Raw genomic sequence first — 9,517 nt, forward strand, 5'->3', positions numbered from 1 at the left:
ATCATGGTGATGATTATAACTCAAGTACCTTCAAGGCAAGATTGAATAGGCGTATTCTAGGCAATCGGCCTCCAACCTATACTTGAGCCAAGTCACAAGTTAGGGAACTTGTTAATATTTCGAAACTTCGACGTCTCTAGGCACATTCATAGGTAGCCTATGAATCACCTATTTTTCTTCGATTTCACGTCACCCATAGCCATATATTCGACATATCGTCGAAAGTGAGTTTTCGCCTTTATGGTACTCAAGATAATGTAGAAAACCATTCGACAAAATAGCTCACCGTCTTTTACTGTTTTTTCCCCGACTCCTAATATCATATTATAATATAATATATATCATATTATAATATAATATATATAATATATATATTATAATATTATATATATATATATAATATCATACTGTCTAAGATTCTTTGTCTTTTTTCCAGGACAACTCGGAGGAAATGTACAGCCTGGACAACGATTCGTTTCTGAACTCGCTAGAGGCGATGACAATCCAGAACTATTGGACTGACACGGTGAAGCACACCAAGCTTTAATATGACATTCATCATCGGTGGTTCAACCGATAGACGTCCACTGCTGGACATAGCTGTCTTACGAAGAGCTCCTCAGAATATGGTCTTATACCTCTTCATATTTGTGTCCAGCAATTACCAGCGCATCTGCTTGAAACGGACTCACGTCCCATGGGTGTTTTCCAAACCCTGTATTTTCCGGTCATTCAAGCGCCTTGGGACCCCAACGTCTATCGGTTTATTGACCATGACATTAAAAGAACTATTTGTGACATTTTGACTAAAATTAGTCTCGTTAGTGATTATGAAAACTATTTCGATAAACTCTATAGTTTATTATATTGACTAAAATTAGTGATATTTTGACTAAAATTCGTATCATTGGTGGCTAATTAAATTATATCAAAATATTTTCAGTGTGATTGACAAATTCTTAGGACACAAAACATGTTTATTTAGAATGCACTAAGTATTACGTAAAATCCCAGTGTTTTTGAGTTTACTAAATGTAACTGTTATTAAAAGTGTTATTATGTTTACTACCAATTCTTTAGTACACTAAACTTTAACTAAACTTAGAAAAAATATAAATTGGAATAAGGTGTCAAAATGTCGTTTGCAAAAGGGATAGCTCATATATTATATTTATAGTAGGGTACTTATCTGATTTTAGTTAAAGTTTAGTTTTCAATAGATTTGCTATTGAATAGTATGAATTTACTGCATGAGAATTATTTTATTTACAGAATTAATTTTATATCTCACTTATATTTATTTTGTGTCTCTAATGAAATTAATTTCTTTTATATAATAATGCGTAAAGCTTTTACTTACCTCTGTTTATTTTTTTCAGATCTGAATGTTCATAACTTAAAAGTATTTTTAGTTTATACTAATAACTTACAGTAACTGTTACAAAAAATTAAATCAAATGCACAGAACTAAAATTCTATACAATCTTGTAGTGTACACATAAACTTTTAAATTTTTCTGGTTATCATAATGATAATCGAAATTTATTTTAGTTTTCGTACACTTACACTAGCTTTTTGAAAGTTCATATATAAATAACTTTTTTGGATCGTTAAATAGTTTTTTTTTTAATCTTTGTGTAAAAAAATCTAAAATTTGCACTAAACTTAACTAAATTGATAGGTTAATATTCAAGCCATTCTTTCTGTAATTAAATCTGCCTAGTTTTCGACATGACTAAATATCGTTAATTTAATTGAAAACTAATATTAAATTCTAAATTGCACTAAAATTAGTTTACTATCTATGTTTCGTAAAACTTTAATTTTATTGGATTTGTTGTGTGGTACAACTCTTATAACTGTATTATTAAATAATAATAGAAAAACGTATCATAATATTTTAATAATTGATGTGAATTGTTAAGATTAGTCCAATAACAGTTAATTTATATTAATAGATCTATCGTTTTATATTATTAGAAAATCTTCCCTGTAAATAACTTTAGTATGATTGTGATAACATTATTATTTCGTTGTACTGTTCCAATAATAATTGAAATTACTTATTTTCATTAAAGATAGCTAAGTATATTTTATGTTTATTATAAATGTTAAAAATAGATATAAAAATTATATATTATGTCAACCAAATGTTAAAAATTATTAAGGTCTGTGCACATTACACGGACTCGACGCCGACTCCACTCCGACTCGACTTACAGTATAGCATGGAAGTATGAGCTTTAATCGTTTTCCTTATATCTACATTGAAGTCTGTAAAAAAAGTACAGAGCGTGGACCACGCGTGGTACACTTTTTTTAATTAAATACAGTCAAAATCTGTTTTACGACATTGAAGGGATCACGATTATTTTGTCGCAAATCCACTAGTAATAATAGCCGGGGTTAAGTTCTTAAGCTACAAATAACCTGGACTTATATTTTTCCACCGTAAGTAACACGATATACTCACATTTCCATGCTTTACTGTGAGCCGAGTCGGAGTTGAGTCGGCGTCGAGTCTATGTAATGTGCGAAGACCTTTATTATTATTATTACTATCCATCATATTCAACTAACAAAGATGTAGTATTACATCTTTGATACTAATTACTGATTGTATAATCGTATTACAATTTTTTTAAATTATAAATGTGACTGTATAATATTCATTCAATTTGAAGTAAACATAAAATAGTTAATCTAAATAGGAATAAGAATGATCTCAATATATTTCATTTTAAGTCAAGATAGTATAATAAAATCTTAAGCTTTAAAAAACCTGCAGCCCAAATGTGGAAATTTTTGTATGTACCTAAACGAAATTAACTTTAGTTTACTCCCATCAGTCTCATCCGTACCTACCTACTACAATATTAAAAATTCGAAAGTGTGTCTGTCTGTCTGTGTACATGTTACCTTTTGACGGCCCATCCGTTTTTACCGATTTTGAAAAAATTTAGTACCTACAGAGAAAGCATAGGCTACTTTTTTATTCACCACGGGATTTTATCGTAACTCCACGCTAACGAAAAATCGCGGGCATCTTCTAATGTTTAAATATAATGACATTGAAACTTCTAAAACTGCCTGTTCAGTGTTCACATATACTATTGATTGTAAACGCAAACTAAACTAATTATACGTATGTGATAATGAGTATTAATACTATCAATATGGATAATTAGGTACATACATAACGTAATTTGTATTCATTGTATAGTTCTTGCATTTCACGAAGGCCAATGACTCATGTTTGTGTTTAAGTTGTATCGGTATACGTAAGGTATATACACTAAATGTGTGCGTTTGACAGCGCTTGCTCGCGACTGATTGGTCCGACATGCACGCACACTTACGCAATGAGCATGTAAACGACGTTACCTTACCACAAGTAAAGTTCACTAGCCGTCGTGAATTGCAAGAACTAACAAAATCGATACAGAATGTAAAAAAATGCGTCAAATACATATTTTGTAAAAAGCTTTTATGAAAAGTCGAATATCTACTTGCACTAAAGTAAAATGCCTAAAAAGTATCTAAGTGGCAAATATTATGTTCTAACCCCAGCGGTTATGCTGTGCTTTGATGAATCAATCAGAGCAACTTATTTTGTGTTTCCATTGAAGCGAAGCCGCAACTGTTTTAGACCATTCAGATTATTGACCGATAACGTGATAAAACCATCACGTAATTTAACAATCACCTGATTGGTCTAATGAACAACGTCTCCGCTCCGCTCCGCTTCAGAGGAAGCGCACCCGAAATCGCCTTGAAATATGTCAATTTTTGTATCGTTTTGGAAGAAAGGATATGGAAAGCTTATTTCAATGGCATTTCACAATCATTACCCGACTTCAAAAAAAGGAGGAGGTTCTCAATTCGTCGGAATTTTCTCGGAAAAAAAAAGATTCTCTACATGTGACTAACTACTTTACCATACACTATACTGTAGATTATTTACAACCGGCCTATATTATTATTATGTACTCAGTAAAACCGGATTGGTTATAAAGTCAGACATGCACTCTGAAGTAACTCATCCGATAAAATCGGTTCAAATGAAATTTCTTTTATGAACTTGTTTTAATTTTTGGTCTATAGTTACAAATTGTTATTATAATTACTTGTGTATTTGTAATTTCGATTTCCGTCCAATTTATTAGCATTAATTGTTGCATTTATTTTCGATAAACCTTTGGTTTTTCATTTTTGTTTGGTTCTATTTTTACTACTTTTTCCACAATAATGTACAAACCCAATTTCGTGACGTTTGATTGTAATTGTATCATTAACAGATTTGGATACATTGTACATTAAACTTATTCGCATATCGCTATTGTTAACGATTTAACATGGATTTATCTATCGTCATTATTCAATTATACAATAATGCCCAAATTATACACACTACTTAAAGTATGTTCATCGTACATATACACGTCTCGCTAAAAGTAACGCATTTCTGCATTCGCCTAATAGGGCTGCCTCTCCACTGAAACGCAACAGGAGCGGAGTGGAAGCGTGTTCCGCCGACCAATCAAATTATTGATAGATGGCGTTCTAATTTTATCACGTCACCTCTCAGCAATCTGATTGGTCGACATGTATTATGACTAAAAGATGTATGTGCAGAGATAGAGATGTGCTTTATCAATAATTTATCGACAGCTTGAAGTAAACATTGTCATAATTTAGTCTTGCGTCAGTAAGACCAATTCTAATATTTATGGTCCAAGTACACTCGTCTCCGCTCCGCTCTACTCCGATCTCATGGAAATTGAAAAAGCAGCCTAAAATGTTGTCATCTGGTACTTTATTTGTCGCGTCCATAACTCGTGCTGGTGACGTGACATTTTCGTTCAAAACGTGATATTATGTGCGATGCGATCTACATATTATATCTGGTATAAAACTTACTTATTATCTTTGGTGTTATATTAATAAAATGGAATTGCAAGATTTTTTTCAATGTCTTAAGTAGTTTTTACAAAGTGTAGATATTTTTGATAGACGTAATCGTAATTATAAAACCCCGATCTTCGTGACTGTGTTGTATACTTTAGTTGAAAGAGTGTAACATTCGTAGACTATTGTACCTAATGTATTAAATTTATTTTTTACTTGCAAAATGCTTTTTATTTAATCTGCCTTTCACCATGAAAAGGATCAATAAAATTTATTCTTCTGTCCATAAGCATAAAAAAGAAGCCAAGAAAAACTATGGAAAATCAATTTTATGCCAAGGTTGTTTCTCTGTGGTGATGACAAGGAGGCTGGAATCCAGAGCTGACGCAAGTTATTTCTATCTGTTTGTAAAAAAATGTGATTCCAATACATTAATTTTACTCTTTGGATTCCAATCGCAGATCACAGACCTTTTATCTTTTATCGGTGTCACAGACCAATACCAATAATCATCCAATAATATTATATCCAATTTAAAAACGAATTTTAAAAAAATACTTGTTTTTATTAATATAATTTTAAGTATAACCATGGTTTAAAGCTGGTATATGGACAACCGATACCAACGACCAGCGCTGGAGCACCACAGGAACCCTCCAAGTTTATCACACCTCGACGAATTGTACAAAAAAACTGGAGTCGAGTATTTCAATGTAAGTTTCTGCGTTTTTGATGGCATATCAATTTTATTTACTAGTTGTTGTTGGTTTCTTATCTTATTTAAACTGGCACTGGTTCAAGGAAAGGAACACTACTCAACGAAAGCACTGAATTAAGCTAAAATGAGATGAGATGAAGAAGTATATTACATTATTTTGTAACTTATTATTTTATCCTAGGTACTTACCTACTAAATAATAATTATGAGTTCACAAACTTTTTAATCTATAGATTATTGTATAAATTACAGATAAATGTGGAGACTTACACAACGGATGGAGTGCTAGACAAAATAAAAAAAGACAGAGGTTACACTTATGAGGATGAAATCACTTGTTCAAAGGAGTGCCTGCCAAACTATGAGGAGAAAATAAAATCTTTTTATGAAGAACATCTTCATACTGATGAAGAAATAAGGTATGAAGATTATTTAGACGTGACTTGTGAGTTATTGATCATTTTTTGTAGAAAGTACCTTACACAAACATTACTTCCATCTGTATTTAAAATGATACTATTTTGAGACTACCAGCAAAACTAAAATCGCGCTTATAGACTAGCACTTGGCTGCAATCAGACCTGGTGGCAAGTGATGATGCAGCCTAAGATGGAGCAATGCTTGCCTAGAAGATGCTAATTCACTCTGGACTTGAAGGTACCTATATTATAATTGGAGGGGAACAACTGAAGGGTGTTCCAAATCTCAGCGGTTCGAATTAGAAATGAGGCAAATTGTTTCGTCCGTATCTGTGGAATTTCTGCAGACCTTGGCCTTGCGGTACAATAGCTTGACGTCAAGCTGATCTCGGAACCTCTTTATAGATTGCAAAATAAATATAATTTTCCAGGCTGGTGCTAGATGGGTCCGGCTACTTTGACGTGCGAGATGGAGAGGACCAGTGGATTCGCATCGCAGTTGCTGCGGGGGACATGATCATCATCCCTAGTGGTATCTACCATCGGTTTACATTGGATACTAATGTAAGTTGGATTGTGACATTTTTCCAATTTTTAGAGTTCCGTATCTCAAAAGAAAAAAAGGAACCTTTATAGGATCACTTCAATGTCTGTCTGTATTCCATATACACAATACATATTGTTGTGTATTATCACGATATGTCCTGAAAATAGATACCTACGGCAAAAATGTGTCTGCCTCTTATTTTTTTATTTAGCACTAGGTAAATATATTATTTGAGCTGGTTAACATATAGTTAGGTTAAGTTGCAAGTCCATGGCCTATCAATGGTTTTTATTATTCTTTCTCTCTGTGGAAAGTGGGACGGCTTACCTAATTTCTCATTCAGTTAGAATCAGATAAAACTTACTTGATTTTCAACATTGTCATTTTCAAAATATTCTCTAAAATTAAGGAGATTTTATGTGCTGGCAGCCTTTTTTCTACAACTATGCCCCCTGTCAATGTCATTAAAGTGCCAAAAGATCCTTGTCATACTATGTATATGACTGTTGAGTATTCTGTTTCAGAACTTCATTCACGCAAAGCGTTGTCTTCATCGGCGAGCCTGTGTGCTGCCATACAACCGGCCCGCAGACCACATGCTGCTCGCAAGGAGTACCTCCAGAAACTGCAGACAGGATTTGTTGCTGCCTACTGAAGACTCTTGCCTATCTATCTATCATCACATCATCATTACATTCATACTGAGGGTGGTTCCCTCAGATGGAAAAGCCACCACCGCCACCATGCTGGCCAAGTGCAGATTGGCAGACCTCACACCTACGCTTGAGAACATTATGGAAAACCTCACACTTGCAGGTTTCCTTCCTCACGATGTTTTCCTTCACCACCAAAACGATAGATATAGGATTTGATAGACAGTATGTTACACTGTTTCTATAATCTATATTATATTAAATTAAACTTGAACAAAAACGCACTTACTGGCGTTTGTATAATACGCAACAAGTCGAGATGGCAGACGGGGAGGGAACGCCCCGCACACCCGTACAGTTCCCGCGCTTACCCGGTGCGGGCGAGCGCGAGTGACGTGCGGGACTTCCCCCGCCTGATACCGCAATTGCCATCTCAACCTGTCGCGTACTATACGTAACTTATAAAACAGAAGTAGGAGGTGGCCAATGTGGATAAAATTCTACACTCCTAAAACTATTGGTTTATTTATATGTAGAGATTTTTACATTATGCTAACATTTTTATGTGTTGGAATATTATATAAAGCAGTAAGTTTATAATTAGTTGTAAACTTGTTGTATATTCATGTTAAAGATTCAATAAATGTTTTATGATATCACTATAGTTTTACTATTCACATTCTATTCATATTGATACAGTAAGAACAATTTTGAATTTAGATTATTTTTCAATAGATTCGAATTTCGAACCTACAACCATTCTGGCCTGTCAGTAGTGGTATAGATTAACTATAAGTTCCGCAAATTGCTATTGCGCTGGAACCATGTCTCATTAACATCGAAATGTCGTCAGTTGAAATAAAAAATATACCATCAGCTCGAAACTTCAGTCTAGTGCTGATGTCACTAAAATGGCAGCCACGCGCGTTAGCAACTTGCAGAACTTATAGATGAAAAATTATACCTATTCTAATCATGCCTCGGATAAACGCGGTAAAATTACCCAGGCATGACCTACTTGAATCATACTTTTTGCCTTTACTTATACATCAAACAATAACCAGCATAAGGTAAGATTTCGGTTAATAGTTTTACATTTTAAAATACTTATTAGGCGAAGAATCTACCGCCACTGGTTCAGTGCCGCGAATGCTAACTTGCCAGAAGTCCGGGATTCCCAGTAAGTATAGGTAGGTACCTACAATTTATTTCACGGATGTCTAAGCATGGGTTTATTGTTTTCAATCCGCGAAACGAAAGGTTATATGCACCAAACCAATGCGCGCTTACGTCATGACACCAAATAAATCGATAAACCCACTGCGCAAGTACGAGGTAAGACATGGTCTATTCACATGAAACGAACTATAATACCTAGGTCATAGATTAATTATTGGTCTCGCTCCGCTCTTGTGGAGTGGAGACCGGTAAAGCAACTTCTTTCTACCTTAGTCCTTAGTGGTCCTTAGAGATGGCGGGAAGTGGGTGAGGATGAGGAATGGTGCGCTTTTGGGGAACCTGTCCAGCGGGGGATGCAAACATGCATTGACTAAACTATATAACTTTTGTGAAAAATATTTTCTGATTTGGCTCTGCTCTGCATATTATTCTAAACCTAAGGCCTTTTATATTTAAGCCAAAGACGTAATTCTGTGATTTAGGTCTATAGAATTTTGACAGCCTGTCAAGAAAACTATTGTAAACATGGCTTAAATATTAATTTTATTTTAAATTTTTTAATTCAGATTCAGTCCATTCAAAATGGGCACACTGCTCCAAATCCGGGATACTCTCGATTAACAAAATAATATAACTAGGTAAAACCTACCTAAATATATTTATGTAAGTTGTAGGTCAAGTCCTGGTTTTTTTAAAATATTTAAGCAATTAAATAGGTGTTGAGAGAAACATTAGAAGAGATGGAGGAGAATAAGATAGATAGGTATAGTACGCGACAGGTCTGGTAATCGGGGAGGGAACGGCCCGCACAGCTCTCGGTAACTCGGTAACTCAAATTACTTTCATTTTGAAGGGAGACATAGGATCCCTTTTATGGAATAATTTAATGCGAATGAATTCACATAATTAAGAAATAAAATCATTCACAGAATCCTCTATCATGGGAGAAGGAATCATAATTTTTGGCCTCTGGTACTTAGCAATAGCATACAACTACTACATGTAAGTACTTCTTTATTATTTCTTAAACCATTATTTAATTTTTCCAACTTTCAATAATTATTTTTATAGATCAAAAATTGAATGAAAGAAG

The 9,517-nt window shown here is 33.9% G+C and overlaps 2 protein-coding genes across 4 annotated transcripts in view; both read left to right on the forward strand.

Annotated features, from left to right (window-relative positions):
* The window catches only part of LOC117987228 (uncharacterized), an 87,001-nt gene extending 82,813 nt beyond the window's left edge, over positions 1-4,188 (forward strand). For all 3 annotated transcript variants that reach the window (XM_034974202.2, XM_034974195.2, XM_034974187.2), the window contains one exon: positions 437-4,188. In XM_034974202.2, coding sequence (XP_034830093.1) covers positions 437-547 — 111 coding nt within the window. In that variant the 3' untranslated portion in view covers positions 548-4,188. The remainder of the gene's footprint in view (positions 1-436) is intronic.
* Positions 4,189-5,382: 1,194 nt separating this feature from the next.
* Adi1 (acireductone dioxygenase 1) lies at positions 5,383-7,464 on the forward strand. Its single transcript, XM_034976476.2, has 4 exons — positions 5,383-5,621; positions 5,879-6,045; positions 6,477-6,609; positions 7,117-7,464. The coding sequence occupies exons 1-4, from the start codon at positions 5,517-5,519 to the stop codon at positions 7,462-7,464; spliced, it is 753 nt and encodes a 250-aa protein (XP_034832367.2). The 5' UTR covers positions 5,383-5,516.
* The last annotated feature ends 2,053 nt before the right edge of the window (positions 7,465-9,517 follow it).

The sequence above is a fragment of the Maniola hyperantus genome, chromosome 2, assembly GCF_902806685.2.
Source record: "Maniola hyperantus chromosome 2, iAphHyp1.2, whole genome shotgun sequence".
In the NCBI taxonomy this organism is placed as follows: domain Eukaryota; kingdom Metazoa; phylum Arthropoda; class Insecta; order Lepidoptera; family Nymphalidae; genus Maniola; species Maniola hyperantus.

Coding starts and splice junctions, on each gene's coding strand:
- Adi1 (XM_034976476.2), top strand. CDS start 5,517: ATGGACAACCGATACCAACGACCAGCGCTGGAGCACCACAGGAACCCT. Junction 5,622..5,878: donor CTGGAGTCGAGTATTTCAAT/GTAAGTTTCTGC, acceptor TATAAATTACAG/ATAAATGTGGAGACTTACAC. Junction 6,610..7,116: donor GGTTTACATTGGATACTAAT/GTAAGTTGGATT, acceptor ATTCTGTTTCAG/AACTTCATTCACGCAAAGCG.